Genomic DNA, 27,771 nt, shown 5'->3' with positions numbered 1-27,771 from the left:
GATAATTTTGACCATACTGATAATTAAAATTTTGTCTGTTATTGAAGTTCTGGTGGTTGTCGTTCCTGGAGCGTGTATTACCTTTGCTATTGAAATAGCTGGCTGATCGTAATTACTGTATGTTGGTTGGCCTTGGTTATGATGTGAAAAATTTTTGTTTATAAAGTAATAATCTGATTGCTGAACTTCCAAAAGCTGTGACAGATCTCTGAATGCCAAAATATTTTCTTTCTGCTGACCCGTTAAAAGTGATACTCTTTAACGATCGTGGTAATTTAGAAATACATAATTGGATGAGTGCAGATTCACTATATGGCTCACTTAAGTACTGGTTTTGTTGGACCACGTGTTCAAAAAATTGCGTCACAGTAGGAAAATTTGAGTTCTCATAATTCGGTAAACTAATTAATTGATCCTTGATTCTGCGCTGTGTCGTCTTCAAACCAATACGCTGACAGAAAAGCATTCTGAAATTCTTCTGCCGAATAGCATTGTCTCGCGATTGGTCTCATACGAGTTGCCGGTTCGCCTTCCAAAAATCTGCAAATAAATTCAAGTTTGTGTGTTACGGGCCAAGTTGGTGGAAAAGCAAAGCTAAATTGTTGTATCCAATCCAAGGGGTGAATCTGTGTTCTGTCATTCTTAAATATCTTAAATTTTCTCACAGATAGAAAGTGCTTGTAATCAAAATTTTCGTCTCTAAATGTCTGAACAGGTTCATGATTGTATGCTAGTCTAATTGTCTGTGGCTGTTCGGAATCTAAGTCACGTACTCTGTAAATTACCTAAATTATACTGGCTGTGTGAGTGTGAGAAATGTTCCAAATGTGGCGTATGCTGTGCTGTGTTAGAGGCTGAAATATTTTTCATCTTCGTCAATTCGTGCTGTAAAGTTGACAATTTTCTACGTAATGTATTATTGGACGAACTTATCTCACTGATTGTCTGCTGTAAATTTTGGAATTCGGGTGTTTGATTAAACGAAACTGGTGATGTATCGTCTGATTTGGTGTCATTATTATTTTCAATACGACTGGCCAATTCATAATATTTTTCAGTCAGTGCTTTTACCTGATCATCGTTTTTAGTATCACAAGCATTAATTTGTTTTTGCATTTTACGTGTGGTTTTGTTCAATTTTTTAACATCTGCTTTGATGGCATCGGAATCCTGTATTATTCCAACTTTTCAAGTCTGTTGGTCATTGTCTGAAAGTCTAATGTGCGTGTGTCTGTTTTTGTTTTAAGATCGGAGATTTCATCATCCAATTCGGTGTTCAACTGTTTGATTTCGTCTGATACTGTAGCAATATTGTTGTCTACGTATGTTTTTGCTTTTGTAAACAATTTACGCTTATCTTCCTGTCTCTGTACAGTAATTGTTTCCATTTCTTGTTGCTTTACTTTATTCTGTTCCTGTATAAATTTACGGTAACGCGTTTCATTGTTTTGTAGGTGGTGATCAAAACGTTCGTCAATTTGGCTGTTCTGTTGGTCAAATTTCACGTCGACTTTCGCATCCAGTGTGCGTGAAAGTTCTGCTGACATTAATTTAAACTCGTCGCATAACTGTGTTGCGTTTTCGGAACATTGTTTAGCGACTGCACTAATTTCATCTCTAAGTAATTTAGTTGTGGCTGCATGAGTATTACTTAATTCTTGTGCCACAGATCTAATTTCTTCACTACTGTTCCTAGCACAAGCCTTAATTTCCTCACGTAATTGTTCTTTAGTATCATGACATTGCGCAGCAACAGCTTTAATCTGTTCACTAAGTTGTTTATTCTGTTCATTAAGTTGTTTGAAATTTTCATTAAGGTTGTCTTGTTTTTCATTAAGTTGTTTGTTCGATTCATTAAGGTTGTCGTATTTTTCATTCAATTGTTTAATATTTTCATTAAGTTGTTTGAAGTTGTTGTTTTGTCTTTCATTCTGTTGTAGCAATACTGCCATAACTTGATCCAAGCCAAAATTAGCGACTCTATTTTCTATGCTGTGTAATGGTGTATGTGCATTTGTCACGTTTTGTGTAATCATTTGGTCATTTTCTGATTCTTGAAAAGGTTCGCCAATTGGATGTGTACTGTTAGTCACTACCTCGGAATCAAATAAATCTGACATATTCTGACTACATTGTTCATCTTCGCGAGAAAAATTTATCCGTTCACAATTGAAATTTTGCAAACTGGGTGTGTCAAACTGGGCAGCGTTCATTGTATCGGAACATCCCGCGTCATCAATTGTTAAATTTACTGTGGACATAATTGAATTAGTTTGCCCATCATTAGGATTTAACTCAATACTAGTGATCGGCAGGCACTGATTATCTGTAATTAGACGATTATCACTATTACACTGAGTGTCGCAAGAATTATCGGTCAAATTATTCGAGTCGGCTATTTCACTCATTGCACATCGCGATGTACAGTTAACAGTTTTTCGCGGCATTTTTCACAAATCAAAATTAAGCACAAAATGAAACAAAGACGAAGCAAAAATGGAACAAACACAATTACAACAAGGAGCAATAAATTGCCGATGATCTGTGAAAGAAAGAGTGACAAATTAATAAATGTGTTGCGCCAGATACAAACTACAGTTAAAATTAAGTAAATGAGAGCAGATATATGACTACTTTTCAGAAATTCACAAAGAAAATACGATCCTGGCCGGTTGTCGACAAGTGTAACCTCCCCACAAAATTGTTTCTCCAATGTAAGCTCAAAACAGAAAAATTCCTAAACCTCTCAACAGTAAAAATTATAATTATGTCGTTCACATTCAGTGTAACGTCCCAACAAAAAATAAATTCAGTAACCTGGTAATAATACAATGTAACTAACCTCTCAATTAAATTGTCGCTCACTTATAACTTTTGAATAATTGACTGTGAATTTAACCTGGTAAATCTTGGACGTCAGCAGTGCTGCGTCATGGCCCTGAAAGATCATTCTGAATAAAAAAGAGAAAAATTCTTACCTCAATGAAGTCGCCGGATAACGCACATACGAGGGCAGTTCAATAAGTAATGCAACACATTTTTTTTCTAAAACAGGGGTTGATTTATTCAGCATTGAAATACACCAGGTTATTCCCCAATCTTTTAGCTACACAACACTATTTTTCAACGTAATCTCCATTCAATGCTACGGCCTTATGCCACCTTGAAATGAGGGCCTGTATGCCTGCATGGTACCATTCCACTGGTCGATGTCGGAGCCAACGTCGTACTGCATCAATAACTTCTTCATCATCCGCGTAGTGCCTCCCACGGATTGCGTCCTTCATTGGGCCAAACATATGGAAATCCGACGGTACGAGATCGGGGCTGTAGGGTGCATGAGGAAGAACAGTCCACTGAAGTTTTGTGAGCTCCTCTCGGGTGCGAAGACTTGTGTGAGGTCTTGCATTGTCATGAAGAAGGAGAAGCTCGTTCAGATTTTTGTGCCTACGAACACGCTGAAGTCGTTTCTTCAATTTCTGAAGAGTAGCACAATATACTTCAGAGTTGATCGTTTGACCATGGGGAAGGACATCGAACAGAATAACCCCTTCAGCGTCCCAGAAGACTGTAACCATGACCTTACCGGCTGAGGGTATGGCTTTAAACTTTTTCTTGGTAGGGGAGTGGGTGTGGCGCCACTCCATTGATTGCCGTTTTGTTTCAGGTTCGAAGTGATGAACCCATGTTTCATCGCCTGTAACAATCTTTGACAAGAAATTGTCACCATCAGCCATATGACGAGCAAGCAATTCCACACAGATGGTTCTCCTTTGCTCTTTATGGTGTTCGGTTAGACAACGAGGGACCCAGCGGGAACAAACCTTTGAATATCCCAACTGGTGAACAATTGTGACAGCACTACCAACAGAGATGTCAAGTTGAGCACTGAGTTGTTTGATGGTGATCCGTCGATCATCTCGAACGAGTGTGTTAGCACGCTCCGCCATTGCAGGAGTCACAGCTGTGCACGGCCGGCCCGCACGCGGGAGATCAGTCAGTCTTGCTTGACCTTGCGGCGATGATGACACACGCTTTGCCCAACGACTCACCGTGCTTTTGTCCACTGCCAGATCACCGTAGACATTCTACAAGCGCCTATGAATATCTGAGATGCCCTGGTTTTCCGCCAAAAGAAACTCGATCACTGCCCGTTGTTTGCAACGCACATCCGTTACAGACGCCATTTTAACAGCTCTGTACAGCGCTGCCACTTGTCGGAAGTCAATGAAACTATACGAGACGAAGCGGGAATGTTTGAAAATATTCCACAAGAAATTTCCGGTTTTTTCAACCAAAATTGGTCGAGAAAAAAAATGTGTTGCATTACTTATTGAACTGACCTCGTATATCTGCTCTTACAATAATTTTTTTTATATGAGAAAGATTATTATTATGACATTTTTAAAACATTTACATGGGACTTCAGATAACATTACTACATATGCGCGAGGCTGCTTTTTTACCTTATACAATAATCCTCAGGCTCCAACATCGCTGCACCGCGACCGGGCCACCCAACAGGATACACCAGACCAGACCAGAGCAGACAGCAGACTAGCAACAACTTACTGCTACAGCTACACAGTTCCTACTGCAGTCAACACTGCTCTCTGGTCAGAGATTCTCTTATACCTTGCATATCGCAGGCAGCGCATGAGCAATACATCGAAATTACATCTGCTCAGACCTCTTACACCATTTTCCCAGGTTTCTTTTGTTATCATCTGAATAAAAGTATTTGCTTTTCCAGTGCAGAAGCTCCTTTTATATCCCTACTTATATTTTATTAGCTCGGGTATAGAAAAATTTACATGTGTGATGAGTGTGTTCTGAATTGAAACACTTAAGTTTACATTTAGTGCCTCAGTGGAGCAATTTTCCATATTTATGAAGATATTATCTAATAGGAAAGATGACAGCTCTGTTATTCTGCCGGGGTCTCTAAAGAGTGATTTCATGTGAAAGCTGTTTAGAAGTTGTCTCTTTCCTCCAATTTCAATTAATATGTTAACGTTGAAACTCCCCTTGAAAATAATTTCACTTCATTATTACATAAAGTGGTTAACAGTAGTTCCATCTTTTTAAAAATGTGTTTTTATCACCCATTGGTGAGCTATATATTGATGTGACAATTAGTTTTTACTCTCCTCCTCAGTTTTTACTCTATGGCACATGATTCACAACGTTTTTCAGTATTTAGATGATCCACTTCTGTTTTTGCTTTCAACTGTAATCCTGCTCTTGTATAAATGCATAGTCCACCAGTTTTACATACACTGTGGCAGTAATGAGATGATTGTTTAAATTTGCTTATATTTATACGACTTGATTCACTGCCCTTGCACCAAGCAAGGTGGCGCAGTGATTAGCACACTGGACTCGCATTCGGGAGGATGAGGGTTCAGTCCTGTGTCCAGCCATCCTGATTTAGGTTTTCCGTGATTTCCCTAAATTGCACAGGCAAATGCCAGGGTGGTCCCTTTGAAAGGGCACAGCTGTCTTCCTTCCCCATCCCTCCCTAATCTGATGAGACCGATAACCTCACTGTTTGGTCTCTTCCACTAAATCAACCAACTGTCCTTGCACTAGTGTTCAGATAAACACGTACATGACACGCCAGCAAAATTATTTAAAGCTACTTTTAGATCTAACTCTCTGTTCTTGAGGCACTGTATATTTTGACACATTATCCTAAACACTTCGCAAGTATTTTCATTGTCGTCATTACCTGATAATGTGCTGCTTTTTTTCCTGATGCTTGTCGCTTATCTGCAAGTTTTCAGACTGATTTGTCACAATATTTTCCTTTTCATTGTTTGAAGCCATAAAAAAATTCTCATTAACTGGAGCAGATGTACCTTGCCTTGGCATCATTTATTCCACCCAACATTACGGATGCGAGCAAAAATCCTTCAGAATCCGAACGGCATACTTACAACACAGTTCAAAGAGTGCAATACACACAAGAAGTCGTAATCAAGAACACGGTGTAATGAAGCCAGTTTCTGTGTCATGTCAGGCGATTTTTAGGTTTTGCAATGTGATAAAGGGCAGTTATTTCCAAACAGTCAAAACTGCAATGTAAGTTTTCATAAATATATAATTTTACGCTCGAAAGGCGACCCCGATGTCATTTATAAAATATTACATGAGTGTGAATCCCAGCTACGAAAAGTTAATCTTATTTTTTGATTGAGATTTCTGGAATATATTACTTTGTTACGTCACGAAAACGTTCCCAGTCACTCACTTTACCACTAGACTATGAGGCCGACCATAAAGTATAAATGAAAAATATTGCCAATAATACACGTGTTTCGAAAAGCAAGAATACGCGTTTTCGCGCCAAATTTTGTAGTATTCGAAGTTCACTGGCATGGCACCAGGGGCGTTTCTGTCATTCTATGCTTCCATACGGAACTGTATATTCGATACTACCAGACAGTTAGTCGATAGTTACAGGTGTTTGTTGCGAGTCGGCTTTTCGATACATTGTTATCGATTGTTGTCGGTGTTTACTCGAATGTTATTGGCTTCATGGCTTCAGGCTTGGATCCGAGCTAGAAAGTAAATAATGTGGGGGCTGTGAGGAATACAGTGCTGGTGTATGGCGCATAATTCTGAATTATCGAAGTTATTTTTGTTTTAAAGGCGTGTTTTACATACTTATTGAGCATTCACAATCGTCTTAAACAATGTTGCGCCTTTTGCAAAGAAGTGTAAGTACATTGCTTTTTCTTGAATATTAAAAACACTACACAGTTTTACCTAATAATTTTTTGTGAGCTTTGCCTTGGACAAGTTAATTTGGAGTAGATTGTTTTTTTTTCATGGCTATGCTTCTGTGTGCGGTTCCATCGTAGTTTATATATGCTTCTTAGTGATAATGTGTGGTGTCCACTCTAGAACCTAATGCGACAGGTGTTTAAACAGGCGGACTTACTGACAACATGCTCGTCGTACATTTACTCTCATTGAGTTTGACGTCTACAATCAATCCCCCCACGGACTACGCTACAAGTATGTCTGTCACTACAGCCAGTTTGACAGGGAGATGCACTGCACAGTCTAGCCAAAACAGCAGTGGCAACAGTAAATATAATCCTAGAAGGAGAAATTATTTACTTGTCCATCTATCAGCTTTAGTTTGGCCTTGTATGTAAAGAATTTTAATATTAAAATTACCTTGGTCACCATGTTGCCAGTGTACTTTAATTGTAAAGTGACCTATTATGCTTCCTAGTGACATGTCACCAATATTATCCAAGGAACATTCAAATAACCAATGCCAAGCTTATTTTATTCCTTTGTATGTATTTAAATGAGTAGAATTATCATTGAAGTATAGAAGACTGGCAATAGGCTTTCTGGGAGTCAGGATACATTATTTATTTGAAGCACCATGTATTCTAAGACTTTAGTCAATTACATCATTACAAGGCCATGTATTCTTTCTTAGCTCAGACTACAAAATATGACAGAACCTTTGGATTTTGGAACTTAGGAGTCAGAAGCAGTAGTGGACTGACATTCTAGATTCAATTTTCAGAGTACTGCTGTTAAGTTTCAGTGCATATGGAATTCAACAGTGAATGTAAGAACTGCCCGGTAACCACCCATTGTGAAATTTACGTGCAGAGGAAGGGAGAGGTACCAGAATTACAAAGAATGCAAATACAGAGAAAGAATATGAGGCCGTGTAGCTGCCAGTTTTCTTATTGTCATTAACTTCTGTCGTAAAACTTTATTAAAACATCTGGGCTGAAGACCAGGATTGATGTACAAAATTATTTTCTAACATTTTGTCCCCATCTGTGGAAGACTGAAATCTCTAGTTTTATACCTGAAGGCAACTGATGCAAGTTGAGACAAAATGTTCATAAATACTTTTATAAGTCAGCGATGGCCTGCCATATCAGAAGTTTCAACAGGACTAAACAGTGACCATGGAGCAGTCATCTGTGCATTATTCTGTTGAAGAAATTAGTCTTTAGATAGTATTCCCCAGTGAAGACACTTTTATGTGAATTATTTGCAGCTGAGTAACCACAGAATGAATGATGTATGTACAAAATATTCATCAAAATTATCAGTGATTTGTTTCTTATTTAATACAGCTTTCCTAGAAATACTTTGTAGTTTTAGTTACTTACAATGAAAACTGCATTAAATGTGGAACAAATGTAGAAGCCAGTGTATGCTGTTTCCACAACCTTTATTTTGCATTCACATTCATTGCCTTTGCCAACTCACAACAAAATTGTCAGTGAACAACCTAACCTGGACCTGAAGCTACACTATACGTGAGTGTCTCACCAAAGCCGTGTTTTAAAAAGGGTACACTATCAGACTCAACATTGTTTCTCCTTTAACATGCAAGCTGCAGAAAAGAGTATGGAAACAATACAAATCAAAGAAATATAAAATTCGAAAACGCTGTTTTTAGCTGGTAGCAGTCTCCTCTTGAAGTTCCCTTTCATACCAGATGGAATGCTGCAAATTGTCGGCTGAACCCTTCTTTCATCTATCCACTACTTACTGGACAGGCATATTTAAGAAATGTCATTTCTATACCCATACTGAAGTGTCTCAAGAAATTTGTTCATTAGCACAGATTGAGAGAAGGTAGAAATTGAAATAAAAATCCAGTCTATTGCAACCTTAATTGGGGAGAGTTAAAATCAAACTGATAAGAGTAGCTAGTTACAAATGAGTAAATTAATACTGTAGGTGCAGGCTACATGTGCCCCAAAAAATAAGCATCTAACAGACAATCGGTAAAAGAAAGAAAAAAATTAATAAAATTATGCTATGTAAACTTACAAGAAATTGAATATTTTTATTTTGAAATTCCTGCCACATTATGCCATTGTCTCCACTCTCATTGGTCCATCCTTTCTTTTTCTTAGTATATTATATGCAGTCCAGAAATACTTGGGGTTTTTTTCCCCCCAAAGTGACCCAAGCAAACTAATAGGTTGAACACCACGGTTTTAAACCCTCATATTCAAGTTGTGTTGGTTTAGCTTTGATCTACAGCATTCTTAAGTCTATAATATTTTATTTGACAAAGCTAACCTTTACATTTGTATGACGAAGAGAGACCCAAAGATTTTGGATGGTTTGTTCTTGCACAAATCATTGTGCTGGAACATGAACAGGTAAAGGATCTTTTTCAGATTGATGCTTCTAAATATTGTGCTTATAATAAACATAAATTTTCATTATGTAACACGGAACTTGAAATCTCTTGTTAGAGTGCAAGGAAAAAAAATCGCTGCAATAATATACTTTTTGGGCAAGAGTGACAATGTCATATGTGCCACATAAAAAGAGTGTGATCAGTCAGAATTATTCATATCACTTTTGGGGTCGACAGAAGCGTCCGATCCCACGCGTCGGCTTTGACCCGTGACGTAAGGGTGTTGTCATGTGTGACGTCATGACGGCGCGGAGTTTGGTTTGAGTGTGGCTGTCTCCAGTTCTGTTTTATCTTATTTTATTTACTTTTCTGATCTGTTCATTCTATCTCGTGAGATTTTTTTTTAAATTTAAAAACACTTATTATTTATTTTAATTATCTGTTTCCTCCAATTTCTGTTTTAGTTTATTTTATTTATCTTTCTGATCTGTTCGTTCCATCCCGTGAGATTTTTTTTTTAAAAGACAAAAAACACTAATCAGCTACTGAAGCATCTTTATCTTCTATGGGTTGCAGGGGTTACGACCCCTGGGGAGGTGGGTGGGTATTCATGCATGGCTGTCTTCACTTACACGTTGTAGCTACGCAAGGCGCCTAAATTTGTTTATATTTAGTTTGCCCCCCACCCAAAACACCCCATTTGCCGCGCTTGTCCCGTTAGTGTCATTAGGCTTCTTGTGGAAAGTGTGTGTGTTTGTTTTTGTTTCCGCCATATTTGTGACGTCATGGGTCAAAGCAGATGGGCGGGATCGGACGCTTCCGTATTTCCCACTTTTGGGAGTTTTATTTCAGTCTAGTGGGACCAGACAAGCAAACTATTCAACACTTTTGTTGAACATACGTGCTTAGTAAATAGAAAAATAATGCAATCTCTCACTGCAACATTCAGCATTGACTATTTTTCTTTTAGTTATAAACCGTGTTCATCTTCCTTATTCCGAACCAGGAACATAATATATAGCTAAAATTGTAATAATAAAACAATGCAAACTCAAAGCTGGGATGTCAACAATATAAGGAAAAGATAGATTGCTACTTACTGTAAAGATGACACAGTAAGTTTCAAACAGGCACAACGAAAAGACACTTACACAACAGCCTTCATCCAGCCTTTGTCAGATAAGGAAAAACAAACACACACATACCCATTCATGCAAGCAAGCACGCACGCCTGACGCACAAATGAACACCATCTCACACCACAGCTTGGGAACTGCCAGTCCTGTGTGTGTGAGGTGTGCTTGCTTGTGTGAATTGGTGTGTGTGTGTGTGTGTGTGTGCGCGCACGTGTTTCCTTTTCTGATGAAGGCTGTGGCTGAAAGCTATTGTGTAAGTGTCTTTTCATTGTGCCTGTCTGCAGCTTAATGTCATCTGTACGGTTAGTAGCGCTCTATTTCTTGCTTATATTATTGTAATAATAAAATAATTCGATGTTGTATGACTGGGTCTAAGTGTCCAATGGCCACAATATTTTGGCCAACAACCATGTTGCCATCATCAAGTGTAAGTTCCAATGCCTTACTAAGGCTACAGTCACAATTTATCAGCTGGTCACCTTTTTCTATCTTGGTGGATTCCACAGTGATGCAGTTCTATTATTTTGCCATCTGTGTGAGAACCTTAGTGCTGCTGTAACCCATTTCATGTAATTCCGATAGAAAGTGCTGTGCAACTGCGGACTTGTTGGGCACAGTAGTCAGGTATGCCATTGATATTCACTGTAGCCATCTCTGATGGTATGTATGTCGTGCCTTGTTGACTGGATATTTAATAAGCATTAGATTTCCATATTATGAGGCTGCCCATGACTCTACAAGTAGGTCTCGTGTTTTGACGCTGGGTGGGAAAAGTCTTTCTTTGAACAAGTACAGCAGCTACAGCCTTCTTCAACTTTACATTTATGCCAGTTGTACTGTTGGTGGAGGGCTCACTGAATCTGCCATCCTCTGAAGCCATTTTTATGGAAAACTGTCCTCAGGAGAGACTCTCCATATCTGAGAGGTTGTGGGCCCTGTATTCCCATGGTTTGAGGCCTCTGTTCCTCAGCACTGTGTGGTCCTATCTGTCTGTGTGTAAGTACAAGTTGGTGCACATCTTCTGCAGTATACAGTGTGCCCAAATGTGTTATCAGTTCTCCTCTTCATCAAGACATACAGAAAGGGAAGCACTCCATCCACTTTGATTTCCACACCAAAGTTGATGTTCAGATATTTAGAGTTGAGTTGTCTAAGGAATTCATCCAGCTTGCCTCTTCCATGTGGCCACATTACAAAATTGTAGTCAACATAATGAAAGAAACAAGTTGGTTTCCATTGACCTGTTTCAGGGCTTCCTCCTTGAAGTGTTCCAAGTGCCAGCAGTGCTGAGCTAGTAAGCCCCATCGAAAAGGCAGTATGGCCGAGTATGACTTGCATGAATCAGGTGAAGGCCTCCCAGTTACACACCTGTGCGATAAGCTTCAAGGATTTGTGTAAATTAACTCTGGTAAAAAGAGACACAACATCAGAACTAACAAGAATGTTGGGATTCTTTAGCCTCTGACTGTTGAAATGTTCCACAACATACACAGATTTGTGAATATGTGGACATTTACCAGCATAATGACTAAGCATGTTCTTCAGGAACTGGGTGGTTAATATTAAAGTGCAGCTACTCACAGTGGTCCACTGTGGCCTCTTGTTATGACAATGAAAGTTGGTAGATCTGCTGATGCAGTAATGCAGAACTGATTTATACGGGGAAAAATAGTTCCAGTTTTGGCCACCAGGTGCAAATCTGCTGCTGTACTGTGTTTGTATGACGGTACAACATACACGCTGTCATTTGACAAGCCATGACATGAGAGAACAGCATGGCTATTGAGAAGAACCATCATGTGCTGTTAGTGAAACTGCTGTCCGCGAACAACAGCAATTACAGCGCTGCATAGAGTATCACTGGCTGAAAGGTCAAAGGAGAGGCTCAGTGTCATTAAGTGGTTTATACAAGATGATGATGAGATTTGGAAACATGGGTGACCTTGGTGTGGCACCTGGAAGAGGAAGTGTCCTATCCCGATGGAAGTTATTGATGCGTTTGCTGTTGCTTTAACTGATCATGCAACACATGCCTCCAGGTAGTGCAGTTCCATGAGAATTAACATCCCAAGGTCAACATCACAGAAAGTTTTGCAGTCTGTTCTACACAGGTACCCAAACAAGATCTAGGTGGTGCAGGAACTAAAACATCACGATCCGCAGCAATGTTCTGAATTTGCTCTTTGGTTTCTGGCACAGATTGAAGTTGATGACATGTGGATGGGCAATATTCTGTGGAGAGATGAAGCACATTTTACACTACAGGGTGCAGTGAATACACAAATTCAGGATATCGTTAAACCATCTGTTGTGCACAAAGAGCCATTGCATTTGTTTTATGTTACTGTGTGGTGTGGATACACAATCACCTTTTATTCCCATCGCAAGTACCTTTTATTCTTGGTTGGTTGTTCTTTGAAGAGAGCACACCCAGAGGGTCTGTCAGCTGTACCACAGCATCGGCACATTATCAAAATCTCCTTGTATAGCATGTGATTCCTGCTTTGGAAGAGCACAACTGTGTGGAAACAACTTTCCTCAGGCAAGATGGGACAACACTTCCATGTTGTTTGCTCAGTGAAAGATTTGCTTACTGCAACCTTCCACAAACATGTTATCTCCAGAGGTTTCCCAGATGAGTGACCTGCAAGATCACGTAATCTTGACTGGGGGTATCTAAAAGAACACAGTCACCAGGAATATGTTCAGTCTCTACCTGATCTGAAGGCCAGTATTACTCAGACTCCACTAGAACTTTTGAGAGCAACTGCTAATTACATTGTTTTATGGATGCAGCATCTCATCAACTTCTCTGGTGCTCATATTGAACAAATTGTGTAAGTGGCAATTAATAATAATATAAACATTATGTTCTTTCTCACGTGTTTGACCTTTTTGGCTATATCCCGTTCTTAGTCCATTAAATACAGAAACGTTTCAATATGCCTTTCTTGCATTCACAGCACAGAATTTGCATCTGGTGGCCAAAATTGGAACTAATTTTTTTCCATCTAAATTGCTTCCGCATTAATACAGTAGTATATCTACCAAGTTTTGCTGGCATATGATAATTACAGCCCACAGTAGATCTCTGTGAGTAGCTGAATTTTAATTATAACGATCTTATACTTCCTGTTAATGGGTAAGTGCTGCTAACATCTGAATGCAGTTTGTAGGTGCTTCCATTGTTACTTTAGCTAATAGATTGATCTTAGTAGAAACCTGCAGACAATATTTTGTTTGCACCTAGACTAAAATAGAAAGAATTGGTTGTACCTCAATCTGTGAAACAGTAGTGACCATATTTTTCATGTTTGCATCCACTCAACCTCAGTAGCTGCATGATAAACACAAGTAATGAGTAAAGCAAAAAAAAAAATTGGGACAACACGGATATAATGCACTGCGCAACACAATTAAAGGATCACTTTTCCAAAATCCTGTAATTGGCTCCCACTGCGACACATAAGTTTAAAATCAGGCTCAGATGTGCGTAGAAAATTCCTATGTAAAGGTGCAAAAGCATGGCACCCTGCAGTGTCGTGCTTGGACTTGGCTACGCTTTGAACAGTAAGAGTGAGAAAGAAAGGCTACAGCTCAGAACTCCATGGGGGGGGGGGGGGGGGTGTAAGGTGGGTTAGTGATGTCCATTTGGTACCGAATTTCGTGACAATTCTACTCAGTGGCACCTTGGGCGTGCCACATACGTGAGAAGGTCATCATAGCCCTCTTACCTACATTTCATCCCTTCTTTTGACACCTCTCCTATGGAAGTCAGAATCTTGCCAGCAACATTGAAATTGTGTGATTTGTTATGGGTGACCAAGGAAAACATTTCAGACCCACCATCACTCTGAATCTGACCAACATGAAAAGGCCTCAGTGGATGTCATAAAGAGTGTCAATGAAACCACCCTTTCCCTGGGGTGTTGGTTCCCGCATATTTCGTAGCTGAAAACAACAGGTCGCAGTACGATAACCAAGAGGGAGATGCTCTTGACAACCTTTGACGTTGCTAACTCCCTCACATGTCTTGACCCTTCTTGAAGACAGTGCGGGGCTGCACCCCTATTGAATGTGGTTGCAACCCTTTGGAGTGCAATGCTCTCATGTACAGGTTGGAACCACTAGAGACCACACAAAACCATTCAACAAAATTTGAATGTTATCTGATGCCGCAAAAGGTACTTGTGCTTTTGCAGCGATCCTGGTTTGTGCCCTCTGTGGTGTGATCACGCGGGAATGCAACATTAACATGTGCTTCAGTAAAACGGCAAAGGGTCCCACTAGTGATAATAGTTTCCAAGCTTCCATGTTGAGCCCCTCCTCAAACTTCTTAATTATTCAGAGATGCTGCTCAGATTTGTGCTTGCATAATTTGTAGTGGAGAATCTGTAACTCATATCCCAACTATTGTTGACTCAGCATAAGATTATCCCTGACTGCTTGAAGTGCTGTTGCCAGCTTTCAAGTGCAAAGCACCAAGGACTGCAAGTGAAAACAATAACCATCTATGGAGCTCTGGCAATACTGAGACATTGCCATAGAGATATTTACAAAATCACTTTAAGTGACTGATCGAGGTAGGTGCATACAGCAGCCACACCCAGTCCACTGCAATTGCCAGGAGTCCTCTTACACAGATTTTTCTTTGTAGTTCAGTTATTTGCGTGCTCCTTGGATCATAATTGTGACCTCTTGCTATGACATGGAATGAGTCTGTTTTACAATTATGTTACACTTTCTCCGTGAAAAATATGGCAGCAAGCTGACCATTTGCATGATTTCGTAAGTTGTGTGCCCCCTCTCGTCCCTTTCCAGTGATCAGTAGTATCTTTTAAATTCTTTGCACCACTGGGTAGATGATCAAAGATGTTCCTTTCTGTGCTACATTAATGCTGAGTGATGGTTAATTTAAATCATTTCATCTTCTAGTATTGTATTTATCAATGTTACTGTTGTTTCCACACTGTGGCTGGTTGTTGCTAACAAACTTCGCAGAGGAGTAAATGAATGGTGAATGTGCTGTGTAAACTGTTTAGAGAGTTGTCAATTACATGCTCTAGAGTAGAGGGAACACCACACATTATCCTTATTACACATTACTGTGAAACACACAGTTTTTCCTCAGTGACAAGTTAGCCCAGAATATGATGCTATATGTCATTAGATCATGAAAATAGGAAAGTCAACTTATTGACATTTTCATCTCCAAACTATATTATATGTAATGCAAAAGTTGTTTAACTTAGACATTTAAGAATATCTGTATCATTTGACTTCACACTAAGGTTCTTATCAATAAAATAAATCAGAATATTCTGTTTCATATATTGATTTACTCTTGTTTATTATTTTTAGAGGTGTGGCCAGAGACCCTGCACAGTTCTGAATTGCATGCTTTGTGCTTTACCTAAATTCAGTGACAGACCATTTGCAGAGAACCCATTATCAATTTTCAAGAAAATGTTATTTACGTTTTCAAACAGTGGAAAATCCGGGATGGAATAATGACAATATTATGAAAAGGATAGACTGTGAGGCAAGTTATTTACATTTTCAAGTGTTGAAGTTACTTGTTTAGGCTTAATTATAATACTTGCATTAATAGCAAAGACAACTGCCGTTACCTCCGGTGCCCTGCTGTAATGGAAAGAGAGAAACACGATAGGTGGTGGTGATACTACAGATCCAATTATACAATGCCACTTCAGTGATTTCAGGAGTCATGTGGAGGAACTTATGTGCAGGACGGTATAAGAAGATGTCTTTGTAAATGTTTTTGAAATGTCATCTTAAAATGCTCTGTCCACAAGTGCTGTCAGTTTTTGTACCTAATGACTGGTGAAAACTGTACAAGATAATTGACATGTGTATGGCAGCCCATTTAGATGCTGAAAAAAAAAAAAAAAAAAAAAAAAAAAAAAAAAAAAAAAAAATTATGTATTTTATGACAAGGAAACTTACTTTGACTTGCTGTAGTGTTGATCCATGAGTAAGGAAATTGTCTTCTGCAAATGGTCTGTCACTGAATTTAGATAAAAGACAATACATGTAATTCAAAACTGCATGGTGCCTGACAACTTTTTTGCAATATTGATGATGAATTGTTTATTTGGAGTAGTGCTATATAGTTATTGCTTCTTTTGCAGGTCACAAGATCATCTCACCTTAATGACTGTTTGCAGAAGTTCTCATTGGCACAGAATCTGAGAGGAAGAGCCCGGAATTACAGCATATATGAACCGGATTACTTAGATGTTAGATGAAATGCTTTGCGTAAATAGTTATTTTCTTGTTAATAAATTTGAGAAAAATTATAAGTAAAAGCGTCCTACACATTCTTTTCTTGTGTTGATGACAAGAAATTAAAACTTTGTGAACAGAATATTTTAACTAAGATTAAGCATATATTAGTTTATATGCATAATGTGCTCACAATTTTTGTGTGTGTTGATGTCAGTAACAGTTGCAGTAGATCCTCATTTATCCATATTACAAGGGACATTCTAGGTAATCCGCAAAAAAAATTAGAATGAAATGGGGTAAAGACTGCAAACAAACATGTTGTATATATTATTTTCACATAAATTTTGATTGAATATTGAAAATAAACAGATAGTGAGATTTGTATGCTCAAATAATCAGTAATTTTTGTAACCAGATTTCTATGTCATTTATGCACAGTTCAGTGATGCTGACATTTCACCAGCATTTGTTCAGCCAAACTTGTTTCTTCCTGGCATCCCAAATAAACCATTACTTTGTTGATGGTTTGTTGTTGCCTCTGTACACATCATAGTGTCTTCTGGTTGAGTGTCAACTTCTTCGCCGAATCCACTATCACTATTGCCGTTGACTGCAGGTGAACAATTGGTGATAATTTCATCATCAGAAATCATACTGTAGCAACATCATTATCATTCTGCAGCCAGTCATTTACACAGTTACTATGGCAAAAATAAAAATATTAAAAAAGGACTGATTTAATCAGGGACAGAGAAATGAGGTTCCACTGTAAGCATGCTTCCATTTTATTTATAAAGCAAAGTTGTTTTCATTTGAATGTGGGAGATGGGTTAGCAAAAATGGCCATAAAGAAATGTAAGCACCTCTGCAAGCATTGTGTAGTTGAACAAGTAACCTATGTGAATTAGCCTTCACAACATTGTCAGTTGAATATTCATTTTGTTTTCCCAGGCAAATGTTTGAGATAACGTGTTAGTTTTGAACACATCCATGCCTGTTCATTTTTCCTGCCTACGAAGAATTGTAAAACTTTGCAGATGTCACACTTACAAATAATTCATTGGGGACAGGCACTAGATGCAAGGCAGAAATTTAAACTGGTTATCCTTATTGTTTCCTGTAGTGCAGATAAACTTCAACACTGATTGGAAGAACTTAACCCTTTCAGACCCTCTGGCAGCAATTGTGTATGCGTTAACTTTTATTGTGTCTTAACTGCAACAGAAGTATTTTTTTCTCAATGGAAACCTGAGGTACTCTTTTGTTAATGTTCAGTCCTTTCTTCATGTGCAAGTGCTGCCAACTGTTGGGCATCACTATAAAAACATCAGCAGTTCAGTGTAGCAGTGCACAGCAGTATGTGACCACCAGACTCACAGACGTGGTTGCTTCTCTGTATTCCACTGTATAATTGAATACTGTTATTGTTATTTTTCATGGTAATTAATGAAAGATCATTTTACTATTTCTTACAATAGAGAATATTTTGTAACCAAATTAGTTATTTTAGTCCATAAAATGAAATCAAGCGTACAAAATATTTTTTTGAAAATTGATACATATTTTTGTATAAATCTTGCATCTGCAATGATTAAAAAATCACCTACGAACATTACCACATAAAGAAAAATTTTCCTTCCTCCAGAAAAAATTCTGGTCTGAGAAGGTTAAAAGAAGTAGTCTCAAAATAGGCAGAAAATTAGTTGAGTTTTTGTATTTAGGACAGCTGAAGACAATGCGTGGATGGACGGCAAAAGAAATGAAACAAAAGACTAAAAATGGCCTGGGATGCTTTTACTAAAATAAATAGGATTTGTCAAAGCCAAGCTTCTGCTGTGCCTGAAAAGGAAAGTCTGCAGTCTGCGTGTATTCCCACTGCTGACTTATGGCAATGAGACAGCCTTACTTTTAGTGTGAAACCTGTTCCAAAAACTGGAGGTGGCTCAGCGAGTAATGGAGAGATGCCAGTTAGCAGTTATCGTAAGAGACAGGAAAACAAGTAAACAGATCAAGAAAATGACTGAAGAGAAAGATGTAATTAAGATTATAGTGAGAAAGAAATATAGACAGGCCAGTTAAGGTCTCTGCTGGATTATAAGAAAGATGGAAAGGTAGAGATGACAACCTAAGGGAAGGGAAGTTATTACCCTTAGAAAACATGCATGAACAATGAGGATGTATAAATCTCAAGACCATAATGCATCAAAAAGTCTAGAGGAGTCCTTTATCCAGCAGAGTATGTCAAACGTATCATGATAATCCACAGAAACAGTTCATATCAAATTCCTACAAGGTATTTAATTGGTCAGCAGTTTTGAACATTGAGATACTGGACAGCCATACATGAAACACAAAGTAGTTCATGTTTTGCCATCACAATAGCATCAAAAATTAAAGTAGATACCAGGTAATGTCATCAAGTTCAAAGAATTTGTTGCTGGAATATAAATTAATGGGAGGGTTAAAAATGACAACTCACGGTATGGTGCTGAGGCATTGAGTGGACAACTGCCACATAAACAAAACAAAATGTTGCTAAACTTATGGGTGATGTTCTCCTTCAGTGTTAACTAGCATTGTGGCAGTGCCAGTTACTGTCTCAATTGTCATTGCTTTCTGCCATTATCAGTCTGCACTGTTTGTTACCTCCAGTGCTCTGAATCATCTATACCAATTTTTCTGAAATAAAAGTGTACCTTGATCTAAATGTATTCTGCCATACACCAAAATACTCTGTAAGCCAATATGTGGCAGTTGGTACATCATAGTAATTTTATCGATTTGTATGTGCCTTAATCTTGCTTATCTTATTCTCATTATTCCTATGTGAGATATACATTGGTGGAAGTATAATGATCATACAGTCTTCTTCAGATACAGGTTCTCCTAAATATACCCAGCAGGGTTGCATGAAAATTACTTCACCTTTCTTCCAACGATTGCCATTTCATTTCTGTTCTCTGAGCATGTCTGTCACATTTTTGTAAGGGCTATATCAACTTGTTATAATCCTAGCTGTGCCTGCTTATTTGATGAGGACCCCAAACACTGGAAAAATATTCTAGATTTGTCATGCTATTGTCTTGTATGCAATTTCCTTTACTGATGCATTGCATTTTTCCAGGATCCTTCCAACAAATCTAATACTTCAGTTTGCTTCTCCTAATGCTGATTTCATGTGATACCACATTTCATATTGTTTCTTCGTGTTACCACGAAATATTTATATGAATGAGATGCATTCAAGATGTTCACCACTAACCCTGTATTCAGCTACTATCATTTACCCACATTTAAAAAGCACTGCCATTCATTACACCAAACTGAAATTTTGTTGAAGTTTCTTGCAGTTGTCCAATCACAATACTTTCCTGTACATAATATCACCTTCGTTTAACATCTTATACTGCTGCAGATATCTCTCTATCTCTCTCTCTCTCTCTCTCTCTCTCTCTCTCTTTCTTTTAGGTTGTGTTAAGTTCCTATGGGACCAAGCTGCTGAAGTCATTGGTCCCTAGCCTTACACACTACTTAATCTAACTTAAACTAACTTATGCTAAGGACAACATGCACATTCATGCCCAAGGAAGTACTCAAACCACCCAACGGGAGGAGCCACGCAAACCGTGGCAAGGCGCCCTAGACCACGGAGGGATTGTGTTTGATAAATAGTTTATGTATACTGAAAACATTGGTCCTATCACACTTCCGTGCAGCTCAATTGAACATTTGCCATTCACTATAGCAGACTGGGTTCTATTGGTCAAATATTCTTCAAGCCACTCACTTTTTTGTGAATATAATTCATGTGATCATAACATGGTTAGTGATGAATGGTTTGGTACACTGTTAAACACCTTTCAGAATTCTATAAGACAGAATCTGCCTATTCATCTACATCTGTTGTTTGCAGCAGGTATGAATAAAGCAAGCTGTGTTTCACAAGACTGGTTTTTCTCGAATCCACACTGAGTATTTGAGAGATGTTTGTTTTCCTCCAGGAACGTCATAATGTTTATAGTATCTCCCAGGAATGTTGCAGCAAACAGGTGTCAGTTATATTGCTCTGTAATTTTGTACACCCAACCTTTTACTTTTCTTGTAAACAGGGCTGACCTGCATTATTTTCCTGTCACATGCGGCTATTTGCTGCACAAGAGATTCTCGACAAATATGAGCTGGGAAAGGAGCTGATTCTGTGGTGTATTCAATGTAATATCTAACTGGTATTCTGTCAGGGCTGGTGCCTTGTCCGCTTTAAAGAGTCATCATTGTATTTCAATACTGGGGGTGCCAAACTCAATATATCTCATTTGTGAGTTGTGCAGTTTGTCGGAAATTGGGGCTCCTGTGTGTGAATACATTTTTAAATTTCTGTGTTCCCTCTGATGCCTTCAGTTTCAACACCAGATGGATACTGAATGGAAGGTTTGGACACATTCATTGGCTTGTGACTAGAAATTCACATGGTTCTCTGATAGGTCTTTCCTCAGGATCCGATTGTGAAAATTACAGTAGGCTTCATGTACCTCTCCTCACGGATGTACAAGTTGCTGTTAACTTCCCTCTGATAGTTACCCTGCATAGCAAGAGTAGTAGTAGTCACCTCTGTTTTCGCAACATTCTCAGAGTGGTGCCATTAAAACAGTGTGGGTATTTGCAGTCTATAATTATTCTTCTTGGAACATATTATCCAGACTGCAGTGTATATCGCCAGACTGCAGTGTATATCGCCTTTCAGCTTTAAATACAACTGGTATGCATTTGCCAGATCTCAACTAAATAATCAGCTTCACCTTTTAAATAAGTTGATAGTGATCCTTTATCAGTTTGACTAAACACAAGTTTACATCTCACTTTTTAAATAAGTCACTGTATCTGCACATGCACTGAGATTTTGTGTAGCTTATAGAGTACATCATTTATAATTTGTCCACAGAATCTTGTTACCTTATTTTAGAGTGCAAAATTTTTTCTCTACATTGCGCTACCCTTAATTATTGGATAACACGTATTTACCCAACAGATGAGAGCAATAAGTTCCCCTTCAGTTGAATGTCCAAAATCTGGAACATAAACACTTTGCTGAATTTGATTGCAAATATTTAGTACCCAACATCAACATACAGGGAAGGTGCACTTCCATTACACTTTTTCTATATATGATGAGTTCCACATTGTTACAAAAATTAGGGACTTCTACTTTCTCATTCACATAATCTTCAAGAGAGGTGATCTTCCTCCTCCTCCCCCCTCCCCCCCCCCTCTCTCTCTCTCTCTCTCTCTCTCTCTCTCTCTCTCTCTCTCTCTCTCTCTCTCTCCCCCCCCCCTCCCCCTCTCTCTCTCTCTCTCTCCCCCCTCACACACACACACACACACACACACACACACACACACACAAGAAAGGAGATTACATGTGTGGGGTTTTCACCCTAAAAAATACAATAATTAGAATTGGTAGCAAAGTCATCATCAGCATGTAAACTTGTCAAATCAAGCTTCAAATATAAAAAAACTGCATATACGTTAGATTTTGTACTTGTGAAAAGAAATTGTATAACTGTATAATGTCAAACATTAAATATTTCAGGCCTTAAAACCAAAAATTCCAGTTTATGATGCTATCAACATTCAGATAAAAGGCTATGATTATCCTGTTTTGGAACACTATCAAAAATTTATTCACAATCTCTCAGAAAATATGAACATAGAAGTAGAAGATGGGTAAGTAATACTTCTAATGCCGTGCAGATAACTGACATCTAAAACTAAACCTAAATTGAGTCTGTTTCTTCCAGGTGGGCTTTGCCAGCTCAGACACAAACAGTGCAGCGATTCAAACCCCAGAGCACTGTTGTTGATTCAGAATATAAACTATCCATTTACGAGAGAAATGTGCAGGTAACAGGGTTTTACATTTCGTGAGCACATGGTGTTATAAATAACAACTTAGTTTTTACACTGTGTTATTTTACATGGTATTCTGTGTGTAAGTTATGAAATGCAATCAAAATACATATTGCTCAATCACATAAAATTTTACTTTTGGTTCTAGCTGCAAGGTGGGTTGTTGGCTGATTGGGTAGTATCAGACTAGTAATTCAAACGTTCAAGGTTCAATCTCCAGTTGGTTCTTAGATTTTTTTCCTGTTGCTCACTTCTTTCACTTTTGGCAACAAGTTGCTGTGGTGTTGAAATGAACTTTTGAGTTAATGATCACCTTACTTTATAACACTTTACCAGCTGTATATTGTATAAAAAGGAAAATTCACTTTATGAATACTATCAAATTACAAAGAAGCAGAATGGCTGGTTAGTACTTACCTTGCAGGCAAAATTCTGAGTACTGTCAGTAGCAATTAGTACAGACAGTACATTCATACTTTCTTGCACTAGTACTTAGGTTCAGGGTACTAAGGAGAAACTACTGAGTGGTGTGCAGGCATAAGATCCAAAAGCTATGAATTACTAATCTTACTGTGTGGGTGGTTACTTGCTTGTCCTCATTTTATTGGCTTTTGGTTTACACAAATATTTTCTCAGGTATGACCTTTACAAGACCTTTGCACAAAGCACAGAATGAGAGTTCAATTGCTGCTTTTATGCAAAATTAGGTGAAAGAGTGCTTATGGAAAGGATGACATTTTGTTGTCAGAGTATTTGATTGACTAAATTGTTAACACTTTTGAAGTGTTTTTTAGTGGTGTGAAGTGAAAATAAATAGTTAAGAGAGAGTTTAACAAGCTCCCTTCCCTCTGCAACACTGTTAGTGCCTGGTGGATGTTATACTGAAAATGTCAAACTATCGTGGGCAGCTAAGTGATGTATGGAAAGAGGCCCAAGATAGGTTCCTGCAATTTTTAAGTTTCTTGTGGAAATTACTGCCACCGTGTCAGTAGTCAGTCCATTACACAGTTAAATGCCTGTGAACTATGTTTTAAGAATGAGTAGTCAAGACTGAAAGGCAAGAATGGCTCACCTGCGCAAAATTTAATCAGAGCTTTGACAGACAATAAACCACATCTTAGGGGAAGGGAAACAGCAACATTAGTGAGGAAAATAAAAGAAGTCTCCAGAAAACAACTAAAATGAAAAAAACAACAAATAATCCATAAAAACAACAAACTAACACATACTAGAACAGGCTCATCCAAGAATTGGGAGCAGCAGCCGTGCCCGCATGCCCTGTGGGCGCAAGGCAGTGTAGTTCAGCATCCGTACGCGACCCTGTGCCGCTAGTGTTGGCATAGGAGCGAGAGAGTTAGCTGCGGAGTGAGTGAGACTGCACAGCACTGCTCTGCCCTGGAATGTTCTGCGGTCAGATCCAATGTAAACAAAATAACACAGGAAGCGCAGCTCTGTACAAGTGGTCGATTAGCGGTAAAACAAGCAAACCATTTACTGTTTAGGTAACAATTAGTGTTCGTGTGGAAGAATTACTACACAAAGCTTTAGAAAACAATATCCAAAACAAGAATCGAAGAACAACTTAGTAGTTGATTCTATTCGTATTGTACATGAACACTCATCATATGTCCAGTATGCATCTTCTGAAAGATATATCAATTTCTTAAATGAACTAGTTTTAGAAATAGTTTTACGTAAGGGATATAGAGTCTCATTCTTTCTATTTGCAGTTACAAGTAAGTTTTTTTTTTTTTTACATATCTGCCCGAAGGGAAAACAGGCAATCAAATATATCTAAGGTCAGTTGAAGCTCACTTATCTCCAAAAATTTGTTTTCAAACTCTTCTTGTAACTTGCAAATGATTTGAACATAATCTGAAAATTACACATCTTCTTTAATGCTGTCTAATGCAGGGAAGTGTCCTCAATTCTCCTCGCGCAACTGTTTTACCCACAAAATAAGGGTTTCTTAATGCTTGAATCATCTGTCCTAAATCAATAACAGAGTGATTTTCACCTTGGAGTGAAATGTTCAAAGTATTTAAATGACCAGTTAGGTCACTCTAAAAACGTCAAATTCGCCACCCACTTAGGATCATGAAGGAATTCTTCTGGACATCCTTTCATTTCCAAAAAGGTATTGATTTCATCCCTCAAGAAGAAAAACCATCTTGCTTCGGCGTGGTAGGGATGTCCGGATATTATGCTTTGATATCAGCCAAAAATAGTTTAAATTGGCGATGTGTGAGTCAGTGTGGGCAAATATAATTAACCGTTGGAACAACTGTGTCCATAACATTTTTTATGTTGACAATCTTCGCACATGGTCCCTACTGGTGTATCAGACAACGGTCTGCCACATACAAGGAATATACGACTTCAGACATTTTTGACCTGACATAACCCAGGAATCCAGTGCGTATCCCTCATAGCACAGGGGCTCCGTCCATTGTTACACTGGTCAGGCGTTGCCATTTTAAACCCACTGACTCGAACACATTTTCCACAGCTAGAAAAATGTCCAAAGCCATGGTTGTGTCTTTTTAATGATTAGGTCGAGAAATTCTTCGGTGACACGCAGATTGTCATTGACACCGCGAATGAATATGACGAGCTGAGATATGTCCGCAACAGACCCTTCAAGAACGATATAAAATGAAATGAAGTTTGCCACTCTCTCCGTTAATTGCTGTTCCATATCGGAGGCCACATCTTCGACTCGGTGAGCAACAGTTTGAGGAACTCGGTGAGCAGCAGCTTGAGGCAAAAGAGCTATTTTTCAAATTATTCCTTGAGGTCTGCAGGGCAAATACAAGCCGCCGAATCGACCACGCAATCCTTGATGTGATTCCCAGCCGCAAAAGGTTTCCTGCTTTCACAATTCTCAGCGAGCATTTGTAACTTGCGCGTAAACTTTGCCCATCTATTTCCTGCTTCTACCACGGCCATAAAGAAAAGAAAAGCCCTTGCAATTAATTTTGTACAATCCTGTTTTTTAAAAAAAATTATAATTTTAACAATTAATTGTTTCATTCATTGAAAACCAAATAAAAAACTAACAACAAAGATTAGTTTTAGCTGTGTTTTTCCCCAGTTCCTCTGAAAATCGGTCATAGACGCTAACACGGAAAGCGAAGTGTGGTCGCAAAATAAATTTTTATCTATTGGAATATTTGTGTTTTAATTAATTATAAACATAGCTCAAACTACAACATATGTCTTCCCATACATCAAAACACAAATACATAAAAACATAGAATGACACTTTGCTGTCCAAGAGAGCGTTTGTGACATCTTTTCAGAAAGTGGAAAAAAGTAACCCAATTTAAACTTTTTCTTATGTCTGTGCGACGCAGTTTAATGCAACCCAGATATAAAAATTAATTGAAAAGAAATGTTCCTTGTTGCTGACAATCTGAAATTCGATAACTGGCACATTGCTAAGTGACATGCCAGATTATAAAATATAGTTTTATTTATCATCTTTATAAATAATAAAGAGTCATACGATAGGAAACACTTACTTCACTGTAGTGCTGCTTAAAATTTTCTTTTAGTTCTTCAAGCTTTGACTGGCATTCCTCTTGCAACAAATTTTCGATCTGATCTATGTGATAGGTACTAAAGTGCCATTCAATTGAGTACTTTTTTTGAATACTTGAGGTTCTGATGACATATTAAACATTTGGAGTGATTTTTAACAGCAGTACAAAAAAACTTAACTTCCTACTCGGGTTTAAATAGTGCGGACGTGCCGCTCCTACGCTTTTTGTCTGCTGCTGTTGACCATTCATCTCAATGCACTGTAACCTTATCTCTGTTGACTAACATCTGTGTGTCATATCAATGCTGGTGCTAGCACCCCAGGGGCACTGTTTGGACGAGCCTGTACTAGAAAATCCAGGATGGAATGTAACAATATTATAAAAAGGAAATTCCTACTCACTGTATAGCGAAGATGCTGAGTTCGAAAATAGACCAAACACACACACACACACACACACACACACACACAAATGATTGCAGCCTCTGGCAGATGAAGCCACACTCAGTGGCTTCAGCTGCCAGAGGCTGCAGTCATGTGCGTGGGTGCACGCACGCATGTGCGCCTGTGCCTGTCATCTATTTTCAACAAAGGCCTTGTTGGCCGAAAGTTTATATTGTGATGGTCTTTTTGTTGTGCCTATCTGCAACTCGGCACCTCCACTAAATGGTGAGCAGCAGGCTTCCTTGTCATAATACTGAAACATGTACTAGAGAAAGATAAAAAGGTAGTAGGCAGCAGCAAGAAGATGAGACCATGTTGAGTACAGGCAGAAGGTAGAACTCGTGGGAAGACTCACATGGTGGCAGCTTCAAAACTATGAAGCTCTGAAATCCTAAGAGTAGTGACTGTATCTTACTTGTATGGTAAAGCAGGCGCTTAAGATTACTGTTGCAGTCTTAAATAGTGTCACCTGCAAAAAGTCATTGCTTGTTTCTACAGGAGACATAAAAACTTTTATCAACCCTGTCAATCCACTTCTCTCTCTGTTTTTATTTCTAAATTTAATCTATTGCATTCCATTGTGAACTTTTAAGTCCTTCTTGACAAACAGTCCAAGACTTTTATTTGGTGGCAGTTTCTGACTTCTTACTCCTCCCAGCTCAAAACTCTTTTAATATAAATATATCGTATGTCTGCTATGTTTGTTTCAGTAATTTCCTTTCCTTAGTATGCTTCCCTGCTGTAAACATAGACAATAATTCTTACATTAATGAGTGGTGTTTTGTGTCAATTGTGGTGAAAACTCATCCAAAGGGGCGGGGGGCTGAATTTTTAAAAGTAACAAATCTTTGCCATTGTTTACAGTGAACCATATTTTCAATGACTGCACTACTTTTACAGATAGTCGATGTACCTTCTACTACACTGGCAGTTCTTCTTAATATCCTGAGAGCTACATTACCAGAGGGAGTCAATCTCAGTGTTCACGAGCATTCGCCAGAACACGAAGAAATTCGTTATGTACCAGATCAAGAATTACTTGAGTTGAAAAGCCAATTAGAAGCTCTTGGGGGACCAAGAAAGAAATAATAACAGAATGAGGTATTCACTTTTAATATATGTACAAAATTTATAAAGTTGTAAAAAATATAAGTTTTTTGTAAAAAAAATACATTTTTAAAAAATTACTTTTTCTCTTTTAGATACATTAAGTAATGTAAACTGAAATACAACACTTTCAGAACTACATGTGCTCTTCTCAGTTTAAGGAATATGCTGTTTCTGCCATTAGTGTCATTCACACTAAAATCTGTCTACCTCAATCATTCCAATTATGAGCCATCTAT

The 27,771-nt window shown here is 38.3% G+C and overlaps 1 protein-coding gene across 3 annotated transcripts; it reads left to right on the top strand.

Annotated features, from left to right (window-relative positions):
• The first annotated feature begins 6,555 nt into the window (after positions 1–6,555).
• Positions 6,556–27,612, top strand: LOC126417190 (39S ribosomal protein L48, mitochondrial). 3 transcript variants are annotated; one of them, XM_050085099.1, is made up of 6 exons: positions 6,556–6,722; positions 15,643–15,823; positions 16,434–16,541; positions 22,121–22,254; positions 22,329–22,431; positions 27,326–27,612. In XM_050085099.1, the coding sequence occupies exons 2-6, from the start codon at positions 15,803–15,805 to the stop codon at positions 27,512–27,514; spliced, it is 555 nt and encodes a 184-aa protein (XP_049941056.1). In that variant the 5' UTR covers positions 6,556–6,722; positions 15,643–15,802; the 3' UTR covers positions 27,515–27,612. The 3 variants fall into 3 exon arrangements, with proteins under 3 accessions (XP_049941056.1, XP_049941055.1, XP_049941057.1); XM_050085098.1 differs by lacking the exon at positions 15,643–15,823; XM_050085100.1 differs by lacking the exons at positions 6,556–6,722; positions 15,643–15,823 and adding an exon at positions 13,270–13,374 and having other exon boundaries at positions 16,434–16,560.
• Positions 27,613–27,771: the final 159 nt, after the last annotated feature.

The sequence above is a fragment of the Schistocerca serialis genome, chromosome 8, assembly GCF_023864345.2.
Source record: "Schistocerca serialis cubense isolate TAMUIC-IGC-003099 chromosome 8, iqSchSeri2.2, whole genome shotgun sequence".
Lineage (NCBI taxonomy): Eukaryota > Metazoa > Arthropoda > Insecta > Orthoptera > Acrididae > Schistocerca > Schistocerca serialis.
Note: the sequence above shows the minus strand (reverse complement) of the source record. Positions and strands in the feature narration are given on the sequence as shown.

Excerpts from the sequence above, each read along its gene's own strand:
- LOC126417190 (XM_050085098.1), top strand. The coding sequence starts at position 6,699 with ATGTTGCGCCTTTTGCAAAGAAGT. Across the intron at positions 16,542-22,120 it reads ATGAACCGGATTACTTAGAT|GCCTTAAAACCAAAAATTCC; the intron begins GTTAGATGAAAT and ends TAAATATTTCAG. Across the intron at positions 22,255-22,328 it reads AACATAGAAGTAGAAGATGG|GTGGGCTTTGCCAGCTCAGA; the intron begins GTAAGTAATACT and ends TGTTTCTTCCAG.